Here is a 27,297-nt window from a genome sequence, read left to right as displayed (position 1 = left end):
AAACCAGTGAGCTATTAGTGACGAGAAAATTACATAGCCCAAAACCAGGACAAAATGTACGTGAAAGGAAACAGGAGAAACAAAAAGAAAACAAAGAGGTTGTTGTGCCTAGGCCTGGCCAAATCAACCACCATAAATGCCCACAGATGAAATAACTGCAATTAAAATATTTAAAAAAGTAGGGCCTAACGAAGAAAGGCTTTAAGGGATGTACTTTAGTTAGAAAACTGGATATGAATATAAAAGAATGGAAGAAATATCATGAAAGTGTCATCTAAAGAGATGAAATGATAAAATGATGTATCATGAAAATATCAGTAAAGAGCAAAGCAGAAATGACACCAGAGAGAGAGAGAGAGAGAGAGAGAGAGAGAGAGAGAGAGAGAGAGAGAGAGAGAGAACAATGCTGTTATAATCAGCTGGAGGGCAAGTGACTGAGAAAGTGCATTTCAACCCTAGAGGCCAAGGCAGCTGCCCACAGAGCCACAGAGCTCAGGTACTTGGGAAAAAAAAACAAAGTGGAGAAGATCATCCCAGTCACCTCAGATGCTTCATCCCAGGTACTGGAAGAAAAACAAAGAATAAGAGTATAGAAGATCCAAACATTGCCACTGAAGATCCCTCTCCGGAGGTGTCGAGTGGACATTGTATGGAAGTGAGTACAGAATATTTTCCATGAAAGGTCAGACAATGAGCTGTTATGGAGTTTTTTTTTTTTTTAAAGGAAAGCACTGAAATAATTCAGAATATTTTGTGAGTAAAGAAATTATGCTAGACATCAAGAATAATTATCTAGAAAAATTCCCAAAGATTTTGAAGTCAAGCTACACACTTCTAAATAACACTTAGCCAAAGAGAAACCTCCAAAGTGTTAAGAACACTGACAACAGCCAGGTGTGGTGGTGCAGGGAGGGCAGAGGCCGCAGATCTCTGTGAGTTCTAGGCCAGTACACGGTAAGAACCCGTCTCAAAAGCGAAGCAAACAGAAACATTAGAAACAGCAACAACCAAACCAAACCAAAAACAACCCACCCTCAAAAAACTAAACCAAATTAAACAAACAAAAAAGTCCAACCCCACTTATAAGTGAATAATGAAAGTGGGGCCTGCAGATGGCCCAGGGCACAGGGGTGCTTTTGTGTAGGCCTGACAGCCTGAGTTCAATGTCCTGATCCCATCAGGTTGTCAAGAGACCTGTCCTCTGACCTCCATGTGTATGCAGTAGTACGTGTGTGTGTGTGTGTGTGTGTGTGTGTGTGTGTGTGTGTGTGTGTGTGTGTGTAGGCTACTACATGCAAAAAATACAAATTTCAAAACAGGGATGCGGGTGAAGCAATGGTGAAAACTAGCTCACGGCTCACCAGCCTGTTTTAGAATGAAAGGTCATTTGTGCCTAAACGTAAGAATGGAGTTAATGGTCACCTCAGTACGGAGTTTCCCAGTCGCAGCATCCAGCGCCCTCTTCTGGCCTCTGGAAGCACCAGGCATGAGTGTACCGGTGTAGACATACATGCAAACAAGACTCCCACACACATAAAAATAAAGACTCAATGTGGAGTTTCACTTTACAGTCATCTGTTCAGAAGAGGCATTTGTAAAGGAAATGACAAGACAAGACCGAAACTCTGAGTGAAACTGCATCAAAAAAGGCGCCCAAAGAATAGATGGCACTACCATCGAGCTTCCAAAGGAATAAGGCCTCCGTGTTGATAACATGTTGGCCCTGGAGGAAATCCAAGACAGTGTTGACATTTCAAACATTTTGAAAAGAAAACCGAGGCCTAGAGGGAGCAGACGACAGCTCTAATATCAGAAGTCCCGGGAGGACTCAGAGCAAGAGCCCTCTTTGGGATTCTTCACGATACTGGTTTTTGCTGTGGATCCACGGCCAATGAGAACGTCTTGAGATGCTGGAGCATATGGCAGGGTGGGGACCATACTCGAGCTGTGGCAGTCTAGAACCTGAGGACATAGTGTCACATCTTGTACATTTTACTATTCAAGTGAGTGGGTTGGTTAGTTTAGTTTTTGAATTTCAAGCCAGATGAAACTCAGTTCTTTTGCCACTTACATCCAGCAGCTCAAAACATGCCCAGCATCTCTACCTTCCGCAAAGGCTGAGAATATTCAAAACACATAATTCTATTTTGATACAAAGTAAACCAAAAGCCAAACTGAAAAGGACTGTAGGAAACTCGACAGGTGACAGGCGTGGTGTTTGGATGTGACTAAAAGAGAAAGTGCATTTATCATCCTCTACTCCTTCCCCAGGCAGCTCAGCTGTTCCAGTGTGGGTGGGGTTTTTCTGACTTCTCGTATCGTTGGAAATGTCCCCGATTGGAAAGGAAGCTAAGAAGATGTGGTAGGCTGGTTAGAGCACTGTGGGTGTGTCATCTATAACAAGAGGGCATCCTCTGAGAGGACAACAGAGGGGTAAGAAGGCTAGGCTGTTTTTACTTCCCACCCATGTGGCTCCTAGAAACAAAAAGGATTTGTTATTTATCTACTCACAAAACTGGTGTATGAAAATATTAGCATTTTGCTAAGAACATTGCCGAAACCATTTTGTGTAACTAAAAATAAAATAAAAAAATCAAAAATCTTGCGTGTCTTGAAATAATGTGGTGTTCCAGCTTGCTGCCAGCAGCTCTGACAAGGCCCTGGCAGGCCACTGGGCCAGCTCAGGGGATGCCTAGTCCAGGGCTGGCCTTGATATGCTAATGAGCTAACCCTAAGGTGATGCTTTTGGTTAGAGAACCAGCCCTAAGTGGTGAGCCTTGAGAGTGCAAAGCCACTACCAGATGAAATAACACAAAAACTATGGAAATAATCTGTAGGTTTGCGCTCCTGAAGATATGGCCTCTCTAGCTGAGTTGGAGGCTAATTTAGGAGGATGAGGAGGAGGTACAGGTACCACAGGACTGTGGGGTAGGTTTTCCCTTTTAACAGTGTACGTTTTACATTTTTTTGTTTACCATGACGTGTGAAAGGTGCTGTCATCCAAAGTGTCACTTTGCAGGGCACTGACTCATCACCAGACTAGGGAAGAAACTGAGCCTAGCGTCCTAGAGTTGATGGCTTTGCAGTCAGTGTTGTTCACTCTGGAGTTAACTACTAGGTACCCGGTATCACATCTTTACGATTTGAATTACAACTGGAGTTCACAGTGCACAATCATCTCTCTGGCCTCTCTCATTTGGGACAATGTGTGCATAGTTCGCTTCACTGCTACACTTTTCTTTCTCAGTGCATCTTCAGTACTTGTCCAAAATTCATCCCAAAGACCTTTAGAATGACAAGGGATTCAGACCATTTTGGCCTCTGCTTGTCATCGAGTTCAAGGACATACCTTTCCTAGCCAAGCCCTGGTTTCCCCATTTCCTTTCTGCCGCAGGCAGAATGTGTCTTCCCTTAAATGTCCAACTGCCAATGGGATATACCTGGTGCTGAGGCCTTAAGGAAGCAATCAGCTTCAGATGGTGGTGGTAGCTTGTGTAAGTGGGATGAAGGTATTAGCAGAACAGCATGAAGTTAACCTGCAAGCCAGGAGCTCCCACCAGGAACCCTGTGTGTCAATGCTTGAGCCCGCATTTCCAGTCTCCAAAACCAAGAAATGATGTCAAGTCTTTTGTCAAGAACTATAGTGTTCTGGTGTCTGAAGTGAGACACCCCCCAACTTTTACTTTCCTAAGCATCATTTGGTGTGAACTCCTGAAGTGTTCATGGGGAAAGTGGGATATAAGAGCAGATGACAGATCTCTCTTCAGGGAAAGATGATGACCCTCACTGACCTCAAGGGGAGCCATAACCAGGGCTTCTGATAAGTGGCTAGCTGAAGCTCTGAGAAGGCCCCTAAGCTAACGTCAACAGGCTCTGCAGCACAGCCTCACCGCCATCTTCCTTCCCCTCTATCCCTGAGGGTCCCTTCACCTTTCTCCTGCAGGCTCCTAGTAAACCTCCGAGCACTCTGAGACTTGGGCCAAGACCATGCCAAAACCCAGACATTTGTGACAGCCAGTTTTTCAATTAGGCATTGGTTTATGAAATCACCATATGCTCAGTCTCTGGGATGATATCTTGGAAATATGGGGAATCGGCCCACCAGTACAAAGGATGCCCACGTGACCAGGAGGTTAGAAGCAGGGAAGAAAGGCAGTGTCTAAGAGAATGCAGAGTCCAGGCTTGGCCATGGTTTTGGTTAATGTCAATCTTTATTGTACTCTATAGAATGTATCTGGATCATGACTACCCTTCCCTTCAGCTCTCCACAGAGCCCCATTAATCTCCCTTCCAGCTTTTTTATAATAATGTATTTGTTTTTAACTCAATTAATGCTGTCTATATATGCATGGATGTTAGGGTCATCCACTGGGAAGCAACCAGTGGCCACACTCACAAAGTAACTATCCTTTCCCGAAGCAGCCATCAACTACAAATAGCTCCCCCGGCCCCCTTCCTCCTTGTGGAATTTTGAGCTGTCTTGGTTTGCGCAGGTCATTGGCAGCCGCTTTGCGTTCATATGAGCAAGAGCCATGTATGTCCAGAGAACAGCACTTCAGCCCTCCTCCAGCTTTTACATTCTTCCTGCTCCTCTTCTGTGAGACTCTGAGCGGGGTGCTGATGTTGGTATCCCATCTACGGCTGAGCACGCAGCTGCCTATTCTTAGGCCTGCACTACATAGGCACTACCAATGCAGCAGCCAGCTTCCCTGAGACCAAAGGTACCAATCTATGGGTATAAAAATACCATAGAAGGCAGCTCGACAACAAGATCGTTAAAGTAAAAAAACAGCAACAAGTTCTCCCCTGGGCTTGCTAACTTCTCTAACCATGGGTTGAGCACTGTGTTTACAGCACTAGGCATTGGCTCCCTGCTGTAGAGCAGGCCTCAAATCTGATCTGGTGGGGGCATTTCTTGCTTGGTAGGTGGGTATTGTCACATGTAGAGTCCAGTCTGCATCTTACCACTGGGTAAGATGATTGATGTCTTTTCCTCCCCCAGCAGCCTACGCAGCTCCTTCTGGCACTATAAAAGCAAGCAAGCAAGCAAGCAAGCAGGGAGAGCTTCCTACCTCACTGACCCTCAACTCATACAAAGTATCCTGTGCCTGGCATTGAAATTTCCAATTTGTAACTGTCTTCTCAGCATTTGTTCAGTAACCTGAGGTCTCCCATCCAAACTCCTTCTTTAAAATTGTTTAATTAGTAACAGGCCAGTGGTGTGTCACAAGGCTTCTTCACACATTTTCACCAATGACGAAGCATCTTTTGTTCATGTCAGTGTTTATAATTTGGCTCTCGACCCTGAATGCTGTTTAGATGGTAACGCTCATGAGTGTGGGTCATACTTGCTCTGTCTGGGAGTGGAGAAGAGCATGTGACATAGGCTGAAATTCGCCTGGTTTAAACTTTAGCAGGAGGACAATCTAGACATGCACTGAAGGCGAGCGACTGCTGATGCTTTAAGCGGACTATCTGTAACTTGGGCATGAAGTGGTAGCAAGTATTCGTGTGAGCTGCAGGCAGACAAGCAATACCCAGGCTTACTAGCAGTGGAGAAGTGTAGACTTCACTCTATGTAGATTAGAGCTGAGTGCTGCTGAGGGCCAGTTAAGAAGTTACTGCCCAGAGGAAGGCGAGCGGGAGAAAGCCTTTTGGGGACACACCCCTTCCACACCTTCCACACGACTTTTCCTTTATCTACAGCGAGATGAAAGCCCAGCACACCATGTTCTCATCTCATCAGGAAAGCTGTATGCCATGATCTTGAACTAAGCACACCCATCTTTCCTTCTTAAATTATCACCTTAAATGGACCATGCTTGGAAACGTCCCTGAAGTACTTTTCTGAATGAGGTCCCTGAACAGAATAAAATCCTCTGGTGCTTCCTTTGCCTGAAGGGAGCGCTGTTTTGGAAGTAACTCTTATGTCTGGGCTATACTTGTCTAAGCTTCATTCGAATGAAGGTGTGACCCAATAAAAACATGCTCCATGAACTTGGTGTATGTGAGAGGATGTGGTAGGGACACCGATCCAGACGGGTTGAAAACAGCTCTGCAGGGATCGTTTGTTCCTCCGTATAAGTGTCTCCAGTGTGGACTACATTTTCCAGGCCACCACTGGCCCAGCAGCATGAGGCTGGCTGAGAGTAAAAGAAAAATTCATTTTCATAGGCAAAGCAGTCTATCAGCTACAGCTCAGGTCTTGTGAGAGAAATACTGAGCGAGATCCATCTGCCTTAGCAGTCCTCCTCTTAGGGGATCGGAGAGCTGAAATGATGAGGTGACGTCACACAATCTGATAAAATCCTCCCAACCAAAGCCAGGCATATCGGCTCATGCTTTTAGCAGTACTATCAGGTAGAGGCAGGTGGGCTTTTATGAGTTCAAGGCCAGGCTGAGCTACATAGTGGGCACATAGTGGGCACAAACCAGTGGCCAGGTGACATAGTTAGAAATAAAAACAAAACATAAAACAATGCCTCCCAATCCAAACTAAAAACCCTGAAAACCACTCATACACGTACTACCTTTGAATATGAATCCCGATCTTTTATTTTCTCATACTACAAACATTTTATCCTTTTTACAACCTAGTTTACATAAGAGAACTATAGAAAATAAGGCTTCCTTTAACTTTCCGAGGTAAATGAGATACAGAGCCAATCCCAGTATTTAAAGCTTTAAGCTGAAGCGGCTTTATTGCAATCTTTCAAAATTAGCATTACAGTAAATATTTATATCTGTAAAGCTTGGCTTAATCTACAGTTCAGTTACTTTAGAAGTAGTTAAATTCAGTTAACAATTAAAAAGATAACACAAACCTAAAGCAATCTATGAAACAAATTATTTACAATTAAACACTTAGGGTCCTGATTCACAAAAATTAGTGCATTTCATGATTGATTTGTAAGTTTTATACAGAAAGCAAGCAGGATGCAGACTATTCCCCTGGGAAAATCTGGAATGAAATGAATGGCTGTTAGAAGACAGTCTGCCAATCTGCTACAGCAAACTTGAGAGAGGGCGGAAACCTGGTGGCTGCACTGACGACTGTTCTCAGCAGAGGTCAGACAGGTGGTAATGGAGAGCAGACATTTGACAGAGCTCTTGGTGTACATAGAAGGAAAAGGTTTTCCTTTTCAGATGAAACTAAATATTCTCTGAGTCTGTATATTCAGACGAATCTAGGATTTGTAGTTTCTTTTCTAATAGCTGGCAGAGTTCAGTTCCGTGGCAGGAGTGGGACTGCGCTGGAAAGGAAGTGTCACAGGTAAGGTGCCTCGCCCTCAGAGGGCATCAGTGCAGTCCAGTGACTTCACGTACACAGCAAGAGGAGACTCAAGAAACAGGTAGGAGAAAGCATTTTTTTAAAAATAAATTTCAGTGAATCAGGTCCCAGGTAGTATTAAAGAAGGTTTACAGTAAACATTGAAACTCTGGAATGCAGGTACATGTATTGTACAATTACATTTACAAAACTGCCTAGACAGCAGTCGCTCCAGAGTCAGAATTCAAAAATGTACAAGCCAGTTCACCATGACTGTAGATACAGTGTTATTAAAATACATTGTTAATAATCATAAAAATACTTTAGTATATACATATACAAACTCAGATTCACCTACTGAAGGAAGCTTCTAGTCACTTGCGGGCAACTGGAACACTGTAGGCCATCTTGGTCTTCACAGCATCTGAGTGGGCTTGGGGTCAGGGCTGCAGCTGACATCCACTTTGCTGGATGTCTAGTCTGAAGGGTCGCTTTTACCTCCACTGTACTTTGCTTTTCTAAATCCTGATCCAAGTAACTCTGGACATTCACACAATTCATTTGCAATTTGATTGCATTTCAAAATGAGGCTATAGTTGATCTCATCAGTTATTACACTGTCTTGCTTGTAGTCAGGATGGTTTGCAATAAACTCTCTCATCCACCTGGCAACAGTCATTAGTTCTCCTGAAGAAAAGAAAATAGGTGGTTTAAGAAGTAGATATTTAATGACTGGTGAACACATGCCTCTAAAATGAGATCATCATGAACTGGGAGTATCACACAGTAAGGACTGAGAGAAAGGTTTTCATCACATTCAAAGGATTCCTGCTGGGGACAAATGGCAGGTTGCAGAACAGCAACACACACGCGCGCGTGCGCACACACACACACACGCACAGAGAGGCCCCCACAGGCTGATACTACCAGCTCTTAAGAGACAGAGAGGGCTATGTCTCTAGATGCTGGCATTATATAACTACTTGAAGGGCTATAGGATCCCTACAGGGATGAGAAGGACTATGGTGTCCCTGTGGGGATGAGAAGGACTATGGGGTCCCTATGGGGATAAGAAGGACTATGGGGTCCCTATGGGGATGAGAAGGACTATGGGGTCCCTATGGGGATGAGAAGGACTATGGGGTCTCTATGGGGATGAGAAGGACTATGGGGTCCCTGTGGGGATAAGAAGGACTATGGGGTCCCTATGGGGATGAGGAGGACTATGGGGTCCCTATGGGGATGAGGAGGACTATGGGGTCCCTATGGGGATGAGGAGGACTATGGGGTCCCTACAGGGATGAGAAGGGGGTAAAAGCGAAGCCAGAGATACAGCATCCTAGAGGTAACATGCTCCCAGATGACCTTTGTCCAGAGGCTGTTAGCATTCGCACTGAGTTAGTTTTGCATGAGCTGTTCCCTGTGTAAGAACCAGCAAGGCCAGTAAGGCCCTGTAAATGAGGTCTTAAGCTGACAAGGAAAGGGCATGGGGTTGGGCAGAGGCACTGTACAGGAGCTGGCAGCTGTCCACATGTCAGTGGTATAGCCTGCCTGAGCCATGATTACTTAGCCCAGCAGAAGTTAACAGTGATGTGCAATACACAGACGACACTGGAGTGACACTGCAGTCACCACACCTCATTGAAGATGCCACATTTTAAAAAGCATCATTATTTCACAAGCCAGTAAAGAAAAAGAGAGCTCTGTCAATTCAATCCTAAGACTGTAAGGTGTGGCCACTGCAGAAATAGTCACGTGTAGAAAGTGAGCATGGCGAAAGTGGAGCTGTCACAGAAGCAAACATCACAAGGAGTCAGACAAAGGAAAGGAAATGACTACTGTACCAGATGCTCTCTTCTTAATTAGCTTCAGGTAGTTCAGAATACTGCATCGGGTGTCCACGTCGACTTCCATGTTCTCAAGATAGGAGTTCAGAATGGGGATGAGTCCAGGAAACACGCCTTCCTACAAGAACATGTTGTTATAAACACTGCCATTGGCGTTCCCAGTGCAGAGCCCCGGTCAGGCCCTACCTTCCCATTGATGATGGTGTCTATGCTCATGAGTGTGTACTCCTCTGCAGATGGCTCGGAGCTGGTCTGGGCCTTGCTACACCCATCCACCACAGCGTTGCCACCTGCCAACCAAGGGGAGCACAGGTGAGCTCCAGCAGCTTGTTCAGCATAAACTGACCCCAGAACCCTGAACACACGATACCTTTGCAAATATCTTTCCTGAAATAAAACATCCCCTGGAGGACGGCATCTCGCTTCTGTGCCACTTTCATGTTCTCGTCAACCTAATGAAGAAGAGGGGTCAGGACCAAGTCAGAACGTCTTAGATCAAACAAGCCAGTGCCTGCATCGCTCCCACCCCTCACAGCAGGAAAAACAGACCATGTGCCCATCATATGGTATCTGTGCAAAACAGGAATTTAAGGGAAACGTACTTCACAAACCAAACCAAACAGAAAACACCAGAAGATCCTGGCTCTCTTGGTCTCAAAGTCGGTGTTCTCCCTAGCCCTGCCTTGCTTAAGTGAACAAAGGGGCAGGAAACTGTTAGGTCTGCAGTACTGGGTAGCCCACCATGGGCAGAGTCACCAATGCCATTTGCCTAGCTGGTAACCCATCCACGAATTCTCAATTTCTACAATACATTTTAAATTTTTCTATAATGTTATCTTTGTCTCTCTCTTTTTTTTCCCTTATTTTATGTGTATGGTGTTTTGTCTGCATGTATGTCTGTCCACCATGTTTGTGCAGTGCTCTTGGAGAGTAGAAGAGGGCATCAGATCCCATGGGACTAGAATTTCAGATGATTGTGATAAGCTGCCATGTGGTACTGGGAACTGATCCTGGGCTCTCTGGAAGATTAGTCACTGCTCTTAACAAGTGAGTGGCCTCTTCAGCTCTCTCTAACACTAGCTTATGTGCAACCTCAGTATATAATACAAACACAAGCTGGAGGGCCGGGTGGGCCACGGTTGATGTTGGAGTGCCTTCCTCAATCACAGCCTCTCTCTCTGAACTTGGAACTCCTGGTTTTTGCTGGACTGGCTGGCCACTGAGCCTGGGTCCCGCCCACCTGTGTCCACCTGCAGAACTCAAGTGAGCCATCTCTCCAGCCTGGTTACAAGTCGTTTGTGATTATTTAACCTCCTTCCACACTGGTTATGGAGAGAACCCTGTTTTAACTCCTTGATGCTTTACAGGGATACTGAGAGACCTTGTGAATGTCTAGACACTTGTAGGAACACACTCAAGTAACAGGCTGAATGCAACTGCGGCTGTGGGCAGCTCTAAGGTTCAGGCTTACACTTGGTTTTTACTCGTTTTGTTCCAGCAACATTCACACCATTAATTTTCCTTCCCATAAGTCATTCAAGTTTCAGCTTACTTCAAGATTTATTAGGAAAGACACTTCAAACTTAAAAGAAAAATAGAGGACTTTTTTCTTGAGTATTATTTTGTTGACTTTTGGTGGGAATATATTTCAGATAATGTCTATTTTTGAGAAGTGATTTTTTTTTATTGATTTTTTTCAATCTTCAAGGCATGTGAACAAAAGATGCTCTTTGGCATGACATATCTGATGTAACCTACACAATTACACTTGTTAACACATCATTTGATTCCCTGCAGCTCTTCAGCCTTAGCAGCTCACCTGTTAGGGACCCCTAGGGCCCTATTCTCTATGTGGAAGGAGACCATAAGCAACCTGCGCACAGAATAAACAGCTCAGGATTCAGTTTCCTATCTCATGCATTACTGCCCACCACAGTAAATGCCTCTAACAACACTGTAGACAGCCAGGGCCATTGCCGCACACCTTGGACGAGCAGTTTGCACTGCTGTCTCCAGCCACCTGACTGCCTACCTCACACTCTATTTTGTGTGGCACTTTGTCATTTCTGTTATCATTTTTAAATGCCATTGTTACCCCTCATTTTCAACATTTGTCCTTGTTTTCAGAATGTTGTACAAAAGTGACACATACCAGAATGTTACAATCGGATGTTACCTGTTTCTTCATAAAGATTTTTTTTTCTTTTTTCTTTTTTTTTTCTGGAGCTGGGGACCGAACCCAGGGCCTTGTGCTTGCTAGGCAAGCACTCTACCACTGAGCCAAATCCCCAACCCTCTTCATAAAGATTTTTATACTTCTGTTTATCTTTGTGTGTTTGTGTCAGAAGACAACTTGTGTGGGCATCAGCTCTCTCTCCTACTACCACATGGGTCCTGGAATCTACCTGAGGTCACCAGGCTCGGAGGCAAGTGCCTTTACCTGCAGTTATCTCTCCATGCCTGTGTTTGTTCTTACTGCCTCCCCTGTGGCTGGATGTCCTCACTGACCTTTTACAACACTGAGACATTTGCTCTCTTTGTTTGCTCACTCTGGAGACGGTCCTTTAGAATTGACGAATGCTCTTTTCATATGGTTTCCTTATTTACTTTTTATGCTTGACACAGGTTCTTGCTTATGAAGTCAAAGTGGCTTTGAACTTGTGATCCTCCTGCCTCAGCTTCCCAAGTGCTAGAGATCTTAGGTGCACTGTTGTACGTTGACACTGATGACTAACAGTTTTGTGTGCTTGTCTTATTCTTCGTTATGGTCAGAATCACTGACAAATGAGAAAAGGAAGGGCTCTGCCGGGAGCTTTACTGCCAGATGTTTTACTTCTAATTCAAATTACTTACATACTTATTTAGTATGTGTGGAGCAGTGGGCCATACATATGCTACATGATATGCATGTGGTAGTCAGAGGACAACTGTTCTCTCCCTCAAGTTCCTTTTGGTTACAGTGTTCATCACAGTCACAGGAAGCAAACTAGGACACGCACTAAATTATACAAAATACAGAAATCACTTGGCTGGGAAGGGAACTCTAATAGTGCTCTTTCCATCTCTCTAGCATTAAATTCAGTAAAGAAGCACATCCCACGCCCCGCAGGTGTCCTTACCAGAGTCTGCCCTGTCCAGAACATTTCTGCTGAGATAAAATTCCTAGTTTGGGTTCTGGAGTTAATGGCTTCAGAGGACTGTCTAGGTGAGGACTCTTCGGTTAGGGATACTTTTCCTTAATTTTTCTGTCAGTTTTGGGGACATGTCCTCAAATTCACAAGCAGAAGTGTGGATGTGTAGCTCACATGGACTTCCACACCCACAGACGTCAGAAGCCTCTAGAATCCCTCCCAGGTTTGCTATGACGGCCTTACTCCCTGTCAGGGCTGCACAACTGACAGCCTTACTCCCTGTCAGGGCTGCACAGCAGCAGAGCCTTACTCCCTGTCAGGGTTGCACAACTGACAGCCTTACTCCCTGTCAGGGCTGCACAGCAGCAGAGCCTTACTCCCTGTCAGGGCTGCACAACTGACAGCCTTACTCCCTGTCAGGGCTGCACAGCAGCAGAGCCTTACTCCCTGTCAAGGCTGCACAGCAGCAGAGCCTTACTCCCTGTCAGGGCTGCACAGCAGCAGAGCCTTACTCCCTGTCAGGGCTGCACAGCAGCAGAGCCTTACTCCCTGTCAGGGCTGCACAGCAGCAGAGCCTTACTCCCTGTCAGGGCTGCACAGCAGCAGAGCTTTACTCCCTGTCAGGGCTGCACAGCAGCAGAGCCTTACTCCCTGTCAGTCAGGGCTGCACAGCAGCAGAGCCTTACTCCCTGTCAGGGCTGCACAGCAGCAGAGCCTTACTCCCTGTCAGTCAGGGCTGCACAGCAGCAGAGCCTTACTCCCTGTCAGGGCTGCACAGCAGCAGAGCCCTCATCCATCAGCAAGCTCTCCTACCCATCATTATGTCAAGAGGAAGATCTGCCCAAAAGTTCCTGGCATTCACCAACTTTTGGGCTTCTCCAGATTACACAGCTTTGTGGCCTGAGCAAGGAGATGCTCAGAAGCTTGGCTGGCCAACTTCCTCCAGAAAGCCTCTTCTCTGGTCTTCTTCATGAGGGTGGGGATGTGAAACTCTTAATTTGGTAATCCATGCCATCACATCCTCCACAAACATGTGAAGTTTGGTTGCACTGAAACCTACCGGCAGGCCTACCAGTCATCCTAATTTTGACATTGTAGACCAATGGGAATATCAGGGAGATAGCTCCAGTTTGTGGGACTGCCTCACCATTATTTTACAAAGCTTAGATTTAGGCTTGCCAGGAAAATCAGAGTCCAAGTAGAGACAATTTATCCTGATGAGTAAAAGAACTCTATGTAAAGATAGGTTAAAACTGGAGAGTGAATTCAAACAAGTAACTGCATTTACATTGTCTACGTTCATGGGTGTGAGCAGACTCATCTTTACCTTGGACAGTGGAATGAGGAAGTCTAGTTTGTATGAGAGGATCACCCTGGTCAGCAGTACCACAAATACCACATAGGCAGAGTTCTCAAAGTCTGTCAACTGTACCTGTAGATAAAGAGCAGACATGTTGGGGATCACCTGGCTGCCAAAGCTGCGCCCCTCACTAGCCCCTCAGACTGGATTATTCCCCAGCACTTTCTTCCTCTTCCCCATTTGAGACTGGAAGTCCTCTATCCAGGTCCACGCGCTGGTACCAGCTCCCAAGGGCTTTGTAGATGCTATTCGTGGGCAAGTTTGGATTCCTATTGCTTTTGAATAAATGCAGAGCCCTCTGAGAAGAGCACTGGAAGGGTGGGGAGCAACTGGAAGGGAGCTTCTGAGCTGAAGCATGTGTCTCACCTCCATTGGTCGGAACTCTACTCTCCATCCAATATCTGAGTTTGGAGGAGGAGGCTTAAACCTCATTGTCTGCCAGTTTGTGGACTGAATATTCTATAACAGCAAAAAGAAAGAGGATGAAACCAACTTTCTACACATTTAGGACACACTTAGGTTACATGTATTTAATGGGGGACAAAGACTGTTCACTGTCGAGCCACACTTAAAACTTCCCAATTTACAAATATAAAAAAGTTAACAAGTTAAACGCTTTGCGAATGTGACCTGTGAGAAGACAGTGTTTCCTGGAAGTCAGGATATGTCTGCAACACTTACTGCAGAGCTCCAGCAAGTTTCTGTGCTGCTGGTATTTAGTTTCACAGAACTGAGAAGTAACTAGGAAGCCATGGAAGCACTTTATTCCTTTAGTTTTTCTTAGCTCTGTATTGCACTAGGTAATGGAAGACATTTTCCTGTCACTAATCCTCACAGGCACAGAAACAAACTTCCTTTAGTTATGCAGTGAAATACATTCGAATGGGAGATACCTCAAAATGGTCAGACTCATTGGCATCATCCAGATGTATTTTCTCTTCAAAAAGGGTCAGTGGGTCTCTAATAAAGAGATGAGCGACGTGCTGCGCCAGAAGGTGATCGATGCCTGCAAAGACAGACCGCAGGGGGCTAACTGCAAAGGGCAAAGCACCATGTAGGATTTCTAAGTCCACAGACTGAAGAAAGGCTAGAAGCTTAGGAAGGGCTGGGTGGTTCAGTGCTCTCACCTTGCCCAGGGTTTTATCCTATGGACACTGGGGAAGACTCGGAGTTTACTCACTCCTCACACAATGCCTTCTGGGCACTGGTGTGGACCTAGATACAGAGCTCCAACAAGTTCCTTTTGCTAAAAGTCAAGAAGATCTCACAAGGATTTGGAACTTGAAACTTTAGGAACAAGCAGCCTCATAAGAAAAGTTAGAGACTTCACACTAAAAACAGAAACCAGACCAGGAGTCAGCAAAAAGTTCAGAGTGCTTTGAAGAACAAAGGTGCACATATGAACAAGGCAGGCGTGGGGTACGCTGCTCACCTTCCTCTAAGAGCTGCTCGTAGATCTCCGTGTCGATGGTCAGGTCGATGTCATTGTACTTCTCTCCACACTTGGACAGGTAGCTATCTATTGAGTCATACCGAGACTTACTGATTTTAAAGCGATTGTTCTTCAGAGGCTAAAACAGAAGAAATGACCTGACATTAACAGCCAGGTATGAACTGTTCAGAAGCACACTTGCCTCGGACCCTACATTCAATCTGGGAAGTCAGAGTAGAGAGAACAGACTTACAATGCTGCTCTCTGACCTCTATGCTGAGGCCTGTGTGCCCTCCCCAACCCTCTCTCTTCCACACACAACAAAATTATAGACTATGTTCAACAATTAGTGAATAATTATGAAAGGGCCAGAGCAGAAATACCCTCAGTGGAAGCCACTAAAAACAGTGATGTCCAACCAGGTGCTTGTCCTGAAGAGTCTTTCCTAGGATAAACCTAGATACCTGGCTCTCTGAGGTGGGTGGTGACGCATGTCCCTGGAGCTCAGAGTTGAAAGGACGCATTACTACAGTTCAGTATGACAAAAAACGTTAGTAATGCTAACCAGACCTTACAGGGCAAAGCCTAAGGCCTTCAAATGGAAAATCACCCAACTTCCTAGCAGAAACTATCAGATGTAAAGTGGTGGCCAGAGCACTTGGTAAAACAGCTGTCGGTGTGACTGCTACAACACAAAATGGGCAGTATTTTTAAAAGAAGCTATTAAGATCTATTAAGCTTACAGAAAGAAAAAAGTCACTCGTACCTCCAGTCCTCTCTCCTCCCGTGTTCTATCATCTACAGATGCAGAAATCACTCCCCAGCGACAATCAATGTCTGACACGTAGCCTCGGTAAAATGGAGATGCAGCACTCAAAGCCATCTGAAAGCACAAGACAGCAAATGCAGAGTGGAAGTGTGGCGAACACAGATAAGGGTACACCTACCCATCATCCTTGATGTTCCACTGTATGTACTACCAGCTACTGTTTTGTAAATAGAATGTACGAGAAAGAACTCCACGTCCTGTACTCATTAAAGCCATCCATTCTGTAGCATGAGGACGTGGTCTTATTTTCTACAAAGATGTATTTAAAGAAGGACATACTTTCTACTTACAACAATCGGGCAGATAGTGGCCAACTGGTCATAAAGGTATCTTGCCTCAGATATACTGCAGGCTTGGAATGTCACCTGATGAGAACAGAAATTGTTAAAACATCATAAAGTCCTTTTCTGGCCCAGATGGGAAGGCTTCGGGTACGACCTTGGCTTACAAGTTACCTTGGGTGTTATGTAATCAAGTCCCACTGCATAAGGACAACTCTTACACATCAGTGTAAGCCAAACCACTGTCTAGCCAGGAAAGAGAGGAAAGACTCAGGCCAGGCAGAACAGCTTTGGCCCCTTGTTGGCTTCCAATAGTGGAGGGCTGCCTGCATTTTGGCAGAAAGAAGGGTTTGGTGATATTACAGGCAGCTTTCTAAGTACACTGGAGGGGTGTGTTTGGTGTATTTCCAAGCACTGGTGGGTGAGGTTGTTGGGGATGTGGAAGGCGGTAAGGCCAGAAGGCACTATCGTGAAATCTCTGGTGTGAGAAGGAGAAAGCTCAGGGCCAGCAGAAGGGCTGTGCCAGAGGTGAAGCAGGTGGGCTGGGGACCCGTGGACAGAGCATGACTAGATTCTTGGTGGGTGTTCCTAGGGCATAAAGAAGAGGAGGCTGGAGCATGAGAGGTACAGGACACAGGTGCTGTGACGTGCAGGTTAAAGGACGTTAGGGGAAGAAAAAGTCCTGGAAGCAGCTGGGTTTCCAAGGCTCTGGACTTCAGAGGGAAAAGTCTGTGCTAAGAGTATATGTTCTGACAACGTCCCAAATTCAGGAAGATTACCTAGGAAGCCTCTTCACAGGGGCAAGTAGGCACCAGAAAATGATAGGAGAACCACACTGGTTAGCACATCCTCTAAAGTAACAACCCTAAAGAAACAGAGTCTTGCGCTCCCTCACAGGGAACAGTGGCAGTGATGGTCAAGGAGTGCTTTAAAAACAGCACAACTGCTATACCCACAGACTGAAAAGTTTTAACTTCCTTATTACGGCCATTCAGTGATGACAGTTTGAGTTTGGTCCTGATGCAGGAAATGATAACTGATGTTCTTAAACTGTGAAGTAATAGAGGCTGAAGAAAGCACTGATAGGAATCTCAGTGTTACTGCTGACTCTTAGGTCCAGCGTCCTGACTGTACCTCAGCTGTCCCTTATACCATCAGACATGGGGGACACACCTGCTGATCCTCCTGTAGTTTCCATGTTCATGCTAAAGTGAGCAGCACATTAAGTAATGGCAATCACTGGCCACCACAGATTAAGACAGTGAAGCTATTGCATCCATTAAGGAAAAAAGTTCCAAAGGTTACAGTAAGAGCTGAAGAGAGCTGGAGATAAGGCCACTGACAAGTAAAGCAAGGCATCCCTCCAATGACATGAGACTCAAAACAATGTGTGAGGCCAGGGAGAGAGTGCGAAGGGAAAGCGTTTACCTTGTTAGCACTGGGACCTGACTTTGATCCCTAGAACCCCCACCATAGCTGGGTGTGGTAACATGTTTTATAGTCTTGGAGCTGGGGAGGCAAAGACTGGCAGATTCCTAGGGCTTGTTAGCTCCAGGCCAATGAGTGACCCTGGCTGTTGTGCTTGAGGAATCGCACCTGAGGTTGGCCTCTGATCTACACAGGCAGGTATACACACTTTCTGCAGTAAGGATTCAGTGTGGGAAGGAACTTGGTAAAGCAGAGCACTGCTCATTGTCTATGGTCCTATCACCTATCACCAGGACTCTGTCCAGGATCTTCTGTCCCAAGAATGTGTGGAAGTCCTTGTCACCCACTTATTAAACTGACGGATGGTCATGAAGGAAAGAGGATGACAAAGAGGGGAACAAGGAGAGAGCTACGTTGAGGGACTTTGAAAACCTTTGAGATGTAAAAGAGTCAAGTGTTTCCGGGTGTTGTGATGGACAGAGTCTGTTGGACATGTTTCTTAGGAGATCTGCTTCTTTCCCGTGGCTCTTGGGTCTGTTACTGTGCACTATTATCTTTAGTTTTGCACACATACTGTAATGAAGACTTTTCTTGGAGGCGTTTCTTTAGGTAGCTTGGGACAGAGCAGAGGATTCGTAGGTACATTCCAGAAAACCCATCTTTAGAAAAATCTAAAAGGAGTGACTGGGATTTCAAAGTTCTGTTTAACAATAGTTATCTTAAGTAAATTTCATAACTACCCTTTGGCTCTACAGCTGAAACACTGTGTGCATCGAGTCAAACAGAACACTTTGGGGGGGGGGAAACAAAACCCAGGATCTCTGACTCCTTCAGAAAGGCATAACCATGGAAGCTCTAGCTTTTGTTGCCCTCTGAAGGATCACAGAGGAGGAAGTGTCATTCTGACATTGACAGAGGCAAAGAAGGAACTATGAAAACATGGACATTAGCAACCAAATCTGAAATTTACCTAGAATCCGGTTTTGAAACCACATAATTTTCTTAAGTAGAAAGAAGAAGAAAAAAAATCCATAGCAGGCTATGACTTTTCTATTTATTAAATGCCTCTCAAAAACCCTGAAGAGTGAGGATTTATCCTTCTCTGAGATGGTCTGGCTATGCGGCCCAGGCTCCATGTGTGGCACTGGGGTCACTGGGGTTGCAGGCGAGCACTACAGCACTCAGCAAGCTCGCAAACTTGGAGGAGTTTCCTTTTGTCTAGTTAAGTCTGCCATTACCTAAAAACTTACTTTCCATTTCTTTTGTGCTTCTCTATAATAAAAGTTCCTTCAGGTCCCGTCAGAAGATATAAGGCAGGGACTTTTGTAGCTATTTGTGAGTTCATGTCATTTAGAATATGTCTTAATTATCTGTCACTTCAACCTTCTGAAGAGGAATACTGCAACTGGATATGTTGGGGGAGTAAAAAACTCACACTTTAATGTTTGTCCCCACCAATAGGACTCACTTATTTGCATAAACCAAGTATCTGAAGACAGACTGTCGCTCTGTGCGAACCTGATAGACCCTGGTTCAATATTAAGCCAAGGAAGGACTGGGTTCCCAGAACACTGAAGCCATGTATTTTAAATGCTACAGCTTAATGGTTCATTCCAGAAATGTTTGTATTTAAGATAAGAAAGCAGGTAACACAGTTAAAAGTCAGCCTCGTTTTAAATGATGTGTGACCATCCTAAGGGAACATTCTGGCTTCTCTTTGGAGGCCACACATCCGATCCTACTTAAATAAGCTAAGGAAACAAAACACCTTTTCCTTTATCATGTTATAGAAACATACACCATGGGAAAGTCTGACTTGGGTATTATATCTGAATTATCTGTAGTTTTAAAAATAACAGTCAGGAGGCTTATGTGACAACTATGTGTACAGCTGCAGCCCTGAGAAAGAATGCTGAGTTCTGTGCCCTTTGTGCTGAGGCTACTGTCAGTTTAACAAACTGAGCCAGCAAAGCAGAGGCAGCAGGGGCAGAGTCAACCACGGGCTGTGCGGTGGGAGCTCTGCACTCCTCAGGCAGCCTGGCACCGTCACTGCCAGAGGCTGTCAGTTATTTGATTAGGCCCAACCAAAGTTTTAGTTACATGAACAGAGAAATACTATTGTATCTCCTGTGTAACTTAGCCAGGGGCAAGCAAGGCAAAGGCTGTTAAATATTTATTCCTTTTAAACCGTGAAGTAGCTTTGCACAAGAATAAAAATTTAAATGCCAAACCACCTTTCCCCTCAGATCATAAAGTCATTGGATTCTCCCACTAGAGGTCATTTTCAGAAACAGAGATCTGATCCTTGTCTAACATCTTCAAAGGCTGTCACTAGATGGCAGTAAAAATCAGGCATCTAGAAAGGGTGCTCACGAATACTTTCTCAGCAGATACTATGTTTAGTAACAACCACACACGTTTGTGGTGAACTGTGAACTCTTAGTAAAAAGACAGCTACAAAAGACTTCACTAAAGCAACATCACTTTCCAGAGGCATGCTATCTTCTGAATCAGGTTAGAAGGTGACTTTAAACAGGACGCGCTAAGGAAGAGGTCACAGCCTCACTGCAATGGAGGCAATACCTGAAGACAGCAGTTGCCCATCCCAAATCCCATGGCATCCATGTAGATGTGATCTGGCTTAGAGGCCTTTGATGCCTCCTCGTCCTCAGGAAACGTTTCTACAAACGGAGATGGTGTGTTCTTGTCCTTGAATACTGTATTATTAATTCAGAGAAGAGGAGTTGAGAATCAAGGATGACAGATGGACATGCTGTCCCCCAGCCCTCCCACCCCCCACAGACGTACTTGGCACATTGATGACAACCTTTTCTCCTCTCCGATGCCGGATGTTTCTTGTTAGAGTACTAAAATAACCAAACAAAAGAAAAGGTCATCCAAGAACTGCCACATTAGAATGTGAGCACATCCAAAGGGATGGATCAGAATCCTACAAAAACTAGAACTCCAGGACAGCCTCACGGCACATGTGACATGCCACCCTAAGGCTCTCCTGAAAGAGGACTGGTAAGCGGCAGTTCCTTTGCTCTGTGTGGGGGCCCATCCTGCTCACCTACTGTTAACCCAAGTCAGCTCAGGTGTTCTTGGGCAGCCATAGTCTAACTAATTCTAACATTTCTCATGAAAACTCCAATGATTTTAGTCAAACTTAAGAACTTAGGTTTTGGTTTTTACTGGAGTCTCAACTCTTCCCCTGCTTCAGCTCCCCAATTCCAAAGCACTAACCTAATGCATACCTTATGGCCACCGAACACTTGCATGACTGGTCCTCATTTAACACAATTTAACAGCACAAAGAAAGGGGAAAAATCCTCTCAGATTTTTGAAACTGATTATAAATTACAGCAACACTTTAGATAAGCTTCGATAAATTATGAAATCAAGATTCACTTATTTCATATGTTAGTATGACTGTGAATTGATTGGCAGTGCTGTGACTGACATCTGTCCTGATGCCTGCTTTGAACCCTTAGTCAGGACAGGAGGACCTCCTGTGCTAGCCTTTTCCATGAGGGGTTCTTGGGTAGCTTTTATAATTGTCATGATCCATCAGCAGCTCAGAATTTTCTTTTTAAACACATAATAATGCTCTTTAAGCCCAGTACTAGAGAGTCAGGCAGGAGGATCTTTATGAGTTTGATATAGTCTATATAGTGAGTTCCAGGATGGCCAAGGCTTCAGAGACAGACCCTGCCATAAGTAAGCAAACAAAAGCAAATGAATGAAGGAAGGAACAAATGACAGTCCCTGCCTCAAATAAGCCAAAGAACAAGGCAGTCAGTCGGTCTTTGTCTATCCTTACAAAGACTTTGAATGTGAGAACTGGGGGCCTGGAAAAGGAATAGTGTCCCTCATGTTGGGTCAGGAGCTTCTTTTCAATAGAGATGAGCCCACAGATAAGATCAAGCTGGTGCCGGACCTGAAGCAACAAGGAGAGTCTATGTTACTGGGGTAGACACCTGACCTTGTCAGTGCGGACAGAGTAACATGGGTGATGACAGATTCCGGGAAACTTAGAGAGGGAAAGGACCAGGCAAAGGAAACCTTCCAATCCATGCATTTGCAGAATGAGGACAAAAACTGAAAACTAAGAAGGAGGAAAGGAGCCATGTTGTTTAAGGGTGGCTCTCAAATGGACAAAGCAAACCTGTACGTAGGAAGCAGCGTGAGCAGATATGGGTCCGCTGTCTCCTCTGAATTCAACGCGTGCTTGAGAGGAATTCAGACCAAACACTGTAGCCCAGACCACTGAGTCTGAGCCCCACTCACCCAAAGCGGGGGTGCTTGTTTATGGCTTCGTCTGGAAAGAAGAGGGACTTAGATGCACCTCCTTCCTCTGGGTTGGGTCTGTGCTCTGGCAGTGTGAATCCAGGGCAGCCTAGCCTGCAACCAATCGAGAAAGGAGAGGTGAGAAATGGCTTCAGAACTGGTTAGCTGCAACTCACTATGGGACTCTTCTTCACTAGCCATATCAATGCTCAAAACTGCCTTCAGCCCTGTTCACTACACTGCTCCAACCTCCTGATGAATATGGACCAGGTCTTCTGGGTATTGCCTCTGCTATCTCCTCAGAAGTCCCTCAAGGTTAAGCAGTGTCTCCAATGTCCCCAATTTACACCAGAGTGCCCTGGTGTAAGATCCAACCTCATTGTCGTTCTTAACCTTAAGAAGAGTTCTAATTTCAAACCAGGACAGTTCCATCCGCCCCCTAAGGACAGTGCTCATACTCCCATCTCACTTGAGTAAGGTAGTCCTTCTAAGTCAGTGAGAGCAAAACAAAGCAGGCTCTTTACTGGGTTCTAGATCAGTAGCCAGAACTACTAACCCAGACCTTATATCAACTCCCTGCCCTTCACAAAGGCAAGTCCTTGTAGGCAACCCAGCACTGTAACCAGCTGAGATTGTTATTCTCATCTGGAAAGTAGTTCCTAGCACCAAGGTTTCCTGGACATTCCTGCAGCCACTGTGCAATCTTTTCTGAACCTGTAAACTTAAATCAACAACAACAACAACAACAACAACAACCCTTTAGCAGTGTGACAGACATTAACCTGGGGGGAAATCCTAGCTTTCTAGGCAGAGGCAGGCAATTCTCTGAGTTAGAGGCCTGGTCTACAGAGCGAGATCTAGGACAGCCAGAGCTACACAGAGAAACCCTGTCTCAAAAAGAAAAGGAAAAGAAAAGCAAAACTAAACAATAACTGAAGAAAATGAAGAAGAGGAGAAGGAAAAACAAGAGAGAACGAACTCAGACTTTTTGAACGGAACCTATTCAATTCTCTCTAACACAGAAGAAGCCACTATAAACTTTTTTCCAGAGAAGAACTATTCTACACAGAGCCATTAACTGAAGCAAAATACACCGTAGAGTTTAACCAAAGACAATGTGGCCCAGAAAGAACACTGTCTTTCAATGCTGCACATTTCCTCAATGTCTAAAATGGTTCTGCTTTGTGCTGCCTCCTCCTGCCCCACCTTAGTTTGCTAGAGAGAGATGTATAGCTCTCTTATGTTAAGGAGAGAAAGCAAAACGTAAGACATTTCCAATTTCCCTGGCACCCGCTATGCATTTGCTCTCACGCCAACAGCCCAGATGAGGGCACCAAAGCAAACGTGTGATACAATCTACCCAGCCTAGATTCCCAAAGTCTCAAATGCTCTCAGAATAGCAATCAAAGTTCCTAACTGCCGGCCTGGCCTCAGCAGTCACCTGCACCCAGCTTCCTGGTCACAATGGGTAACTCCCTTTCTTCTTCTTCCCACCAGGCTCTCTCTGTGACTCCTCTTCCCCCAGAGTCCCTCTGCCCCCTCTCCTACGAAACTCCTCCTAGAGTTTCGGATATCACTCCAGTCATCTTCCTGTGGAGAAGTCTCCCTACCCCAGAAACCACAGCCATATCCACACCCCATGCCACTCCTTAATTTCATCATTATATATTTATATAATAGGTATTTGACTAATCTCTGCTGTCTCCTCAGCTCTGACGAGCAAAGTCTCTCTGGGTCTGGCAAAGAAAAGGCACCCAGAGTCTCTACGTATATGACAAGTGACTTAACTGCTGTATGCAGGAATGACAATGGGGAGGTAAAAGCTATTAATTCCATTTAAAATAACGTCCTTCTAGGATCAATGGTGTGATTCTGAATGCCTATGTTTTCAGAAGAAAGAGCAGCATCACAATAGTTTAGTGCTTTAAGGATACTCAACCCCAGAACTCTTTTGATGGAGGAGGCAGACATCAGCATAGATAAGTGAGCTTTCTGAGCAGAACCCCAGTCTTACATAGGAGCTCTAGACTCAACATTGGACATTCTCGGATCCCTTTGTAATCTGAGAATACACTTCCCTATGTTTACTTACTGGTATTCACCGTCCTAACTATTGGTCACAAACCCCCAATCTCCAGCACAATACAAATGTGACTCAGCTTGTTCAGTCAGTATCTGGCAAGAGCACTCCAGGAACAAGTGTGCCCCAAGGTCCTGCTCCCTCCCCGTGATCTCACTTATCTGTGCTAGATATCTGCCAGATTGTGAAAGTATGCTCCCTCCTCCAAGTTCAAAGGCTCTCTGGGGGTTGGGATCTACAGCTCAGAATACTCAGGTGCTGGAGGGCAGATGCTCCTTCAGATCGGGTCTGCGAGTACAGCTGCTACAGTCCACTGACAGGAGACTGGGCTCCTCCCCGGTGAGCTGGAGCCACTCTCTCCCCACACTGCCACCAGTCACCAGTCACAGGGTCATTTCCAACCCTGTCCAGATGTGCACCCTTACCAGGGCACAGCCCGCCCACCATGAAGCTGCTATGCAATGCTTGTAGCAGTCCTAATGTAAGAATGTATCAAATGTCAGCAGTTCGACCTCCAGCACAAACCGGTTGGGGAGTGACTCACTTATGCAGTAGTTCCTTAAAGTGAACTCTGAGGATGATAGTGCTGTACTGTCCAACAGTATGAACACGTGTAAGAATTGTAGAGGAAAATGAGCAGGTCAGGATTTACTTTCTTCATAACCTCAGTCTGATATTCCTGCTAGAACATGTTAACATAGGAACTAACCTGGGAAATGAAGTTATCGTGCAAAGAGCCTGATGTTCTCCTAATACAGAAGTAGCCTCCTTCCGGCGTTTCCTCATGTTGTCCTCCACTGTGTTGAACTCAGACATCGTTCCTCCGTACGGCTGGCCAGGTGTCCCTTCAATCATATAACTCCCATACTCTGGTCTCCAGAGGGTTGGGTGGCTGTAGAGAAGTCATTATGATTTCAGCTTATTCTTTTGCTATAGTCCACTTAATTTTTTTAAAAAAGAGGCTTATTAAAGCTGTAAATTTTCCATTGCTTTTCAACTACTTACGGCTACTAAATGTTGAGTTCAAAATATTTATAAGTTTTTGAAAATGCACACAAGTATTCTGTCTAGGACAAAGCTAGTCCACTCTATAAGGAAGGAAGTGAGGCCTTACAGGCTAATATCGAGGTTCTCAAATGCAGCTTCCCAAAGCAACCAAATAGAAAATGACTAGAGAGATGCCCCGGCCCCTCTCTACTCCCAGGTAAAGAAATATTTAACCAGCACAAAAAGGTCAGGTGTGTAGCACATGTCTTTAATCCTAGCAAGTAAGAGGCAGAGGCAGGCAGATCTAAGTTCAAGACCAGCGTGGTCTACAGAGCAGGCTCTGGGACAGCCAGGACTACTCAAAGAAACCCTGTCTTGAAAAACAAAACAAGCCAACAAAAAAGCAAGCAAAAGAAGGAGGAAGATGAAGAAGAGGGTGGGGAGGAGGAGGAGAAAGAGAAGGAAAAGACAGACAGACAGACAGACAGACAGACAGACGTAAACCTCATGTTGCCAAAACAAAACTGATTCCAGACTCTGCTCGGATCTCAATCACATTTCAGAAATGTGTCTAAGAAAAAATCTCTCCACACTGTAGCTGAGATAACTACTGTTAGCCACACGTTTATAGAGAAGAGGAGACTGAGGCACAGAGGGGTTGCTCAAGGCTACTCACCTACCAACTAGATGAGCCAGAACCAGAGACTCTAGCCTGGCACCCAAGCCTACCCTTTACCCTCTATCGTCCTGCCTTCTAGACAGCGGAGGAAAGAGCCTATGTCCTGGTTACTCCAAGGGCTCAGAAGCACTAGGCTGAGACTTGAGGGATCAGCTTACTTGGGGTTTGTCCTCTCCCCCTTCTCTTGCAGAGTTTCAAGAACATCGCCGCCATTCAGTAACAACTGGACTTTCCTATTTTCATGATCAAAGGACACCAACATGTACTCCACCTGCAGAAAGTAATAAAGAGATTAATGTTTTTCCAGGCTTGGACTCAACATGATCTTCAGAAATAGAGAAATGTAAAGGCTGGAGTCACAGAAAATGGGGCCAGCCACACATGCTGGTACTACAAGCCCTTTCCATAACATAAAAGCCTGCAGAGCGCAGTCTGTCTGCAGTGCATTGTGGGAGGACAAGAACTCATTTTCTGATCCCTCTTTCCTCTCTCTCCTCTACTACATATCCCACAGAAAAGTCAAGATGTTCATTTTGGCAAGTGCTGCTCAGAGACAGACATCTTCAGAGCTGAGATGCTGAGAGCCGTTTGTGAAGACGCGCTCTGCTGCTCATTTCCCCAGATGTTCAACAAGAGGCTCTCGAGGTGAGTCAGGAGAGGCTACACTTCCTGGCAGATTCTTCTACATTCCTGTAATTCCCCACCCTCCTGTCTCAAGGATTAAAATCATAAACACGCGAACGTAAAGACATTATTTTCTTAGAGGCTCCAACAATTTAGTTTTGGCACGGCACAGGTAATCTACGACAACTTCCTTGGTCTATAATGTCATCCCATTTATAATGCGGACACACTGGTGCATTTATTACACATGGTAGAATGCTAGTCCAAAAAACAGTCACAGGTCAAATACCAAAGAGAGACTTTTGTAGACAGAGCACAACTTGCGCTTGCTTTTGTTTCTCTAATATAGTATGCTTTAAAAACAAGAGTTAGTGTGGAAGGTTAAGATCACCATCCGTGATTTAAATGAAATACCTATTATCCACTCTTATGAGAATTTAAATGAAATACCATTATACCTATTATGAGAAGTTGTGGGGCTGGGTTATTCGAGCCAATGCTTAGCTGACTCTTCAAAGACAGCAGCCCTAGAGAACATGTGCCACGCTGATGGCCCACAAGACAAACTAGCCCCGTATGTATAACCAGCCTTGGCCTGTTTTTATTTAAGAGAAAGGGGTAAGAGGAGAAAGGTAGGTAGGAGTGCATCTACTCTCTTTTCTTGACATTTCACATAGAACTCAGAAGCACAACCTTAAATCTATCCAGAAGGCAGCCTGCAGCCTGTCTGCTCTTTCTGAGACCATAGTTGTTAGTCAGTACCTATTCTTCAGTTATGTGGGCTTAGCTCACTCCTGTTGGGCATTTAAGCTGCCACTCCAAAATTCGTTTGCTGTTATTTGTTTTGTTTTTTAGAGAGAGTCTCACTCAGTTGCCCAGGCTACCTTTGAGCTCACCGTGTAGCCAATGCTGGCATCAAATCCCCCTGCCACAGCCTTCCTAGCAGAGAGGACAGGTGTAAGTCCACACCAGGCAGAAGCCATAATTCAGTTAAAACATACAGAGAGATGAACACTGATAACCACAGGAAATGGTATAGCAGTTTAGAAAACAAAAGAG

The 27,297-nt window shown here is 45.1% G+C and overlaps 1 protein-coding gene across 1 annotated transcript in view; it reads right to left on the bottom strand.

The window, feature by feature from the left end:
- Positions 1–6,531: 6,531 nt before the first annotated feature.
- The window catches only part of Gclc (glutamate-cysteine ligase catalytic subunit), a 36,235-nt gene continuing 15,469 nt past the window's right edge, over positions 6,532–27,297 (bottom strand). Inside the window, exons 2-16 of the mRNA XM_032909420.1 lie at positions 25,773–25,885; positions 24,658–24,840; positions 21,869–21,982; positions 20,387–20,445; positions 20,162–20,295; positions 16,160–16,234; positions 15,807–15,923; positions 15,041–15,179; positions 14,502–14,614; positions 13,975–14,067; positions 13,576–13,680; positions 9,488–9,569; positions 9,304–9,407; positions 9,115–9,235; positions 6,532–7,957 (exon numbers count right to left, since the gene is read on the bottom strand). Coding sequence (XP_032765311.1) covers positions 7,746–7,957; positions 9,115–9,235; positions 9,304–9,407; positions 9,488–9,569; positions 13,576–13,680; positions 13,975–14,067; positions 14,502–14,614; positions 15,041–15,179; positions 15,807–15,923; positions 16,160–16,234; positions 20,162–20,295; positions 20,387–20,445; positions 21,869–21,982; positions 24,658–24,840; positions 25,773–25,885 — 1,764 coding nt within the window. The 3' untranslated portion in view covers positions 6,532–7,745. The remainder of the gene's footprint in view (positions 7,958–9,114; positions 9,236–9,303; positions 9,408–9,487; positions 9,570–13,575; positions 13,681–13,974; positions 14,068–14,501; positions 14,615–15,040; positions 15,180–15,806; positions 15,924–16,159; positions 16,235–20,161; positions 20,296–20,386; positions 20,446–21,868; positions 21,983–24,657; positions 24,841–25,772; positions 25,886–27,297) is intronic.

Source organism: Rattus rattus, chromosome 8 (assembly GCF_011064425.1).
Source record: "Rattus rattus isolate New Zealand chromosome 8, Rrattus_CSIRO_v1, whole genome shotgun sequence".
NCBI classification, from domain to species: Eukaryota; Metazoa; Chordata; class Mammalia; order Rodentia; family Muridae; genus Rattus; species Rattus rattus.
Note: the sequence above shows the minus strand (reverse complement) of the source record. Positions and strands in the feature narration are given on the sequence as shown.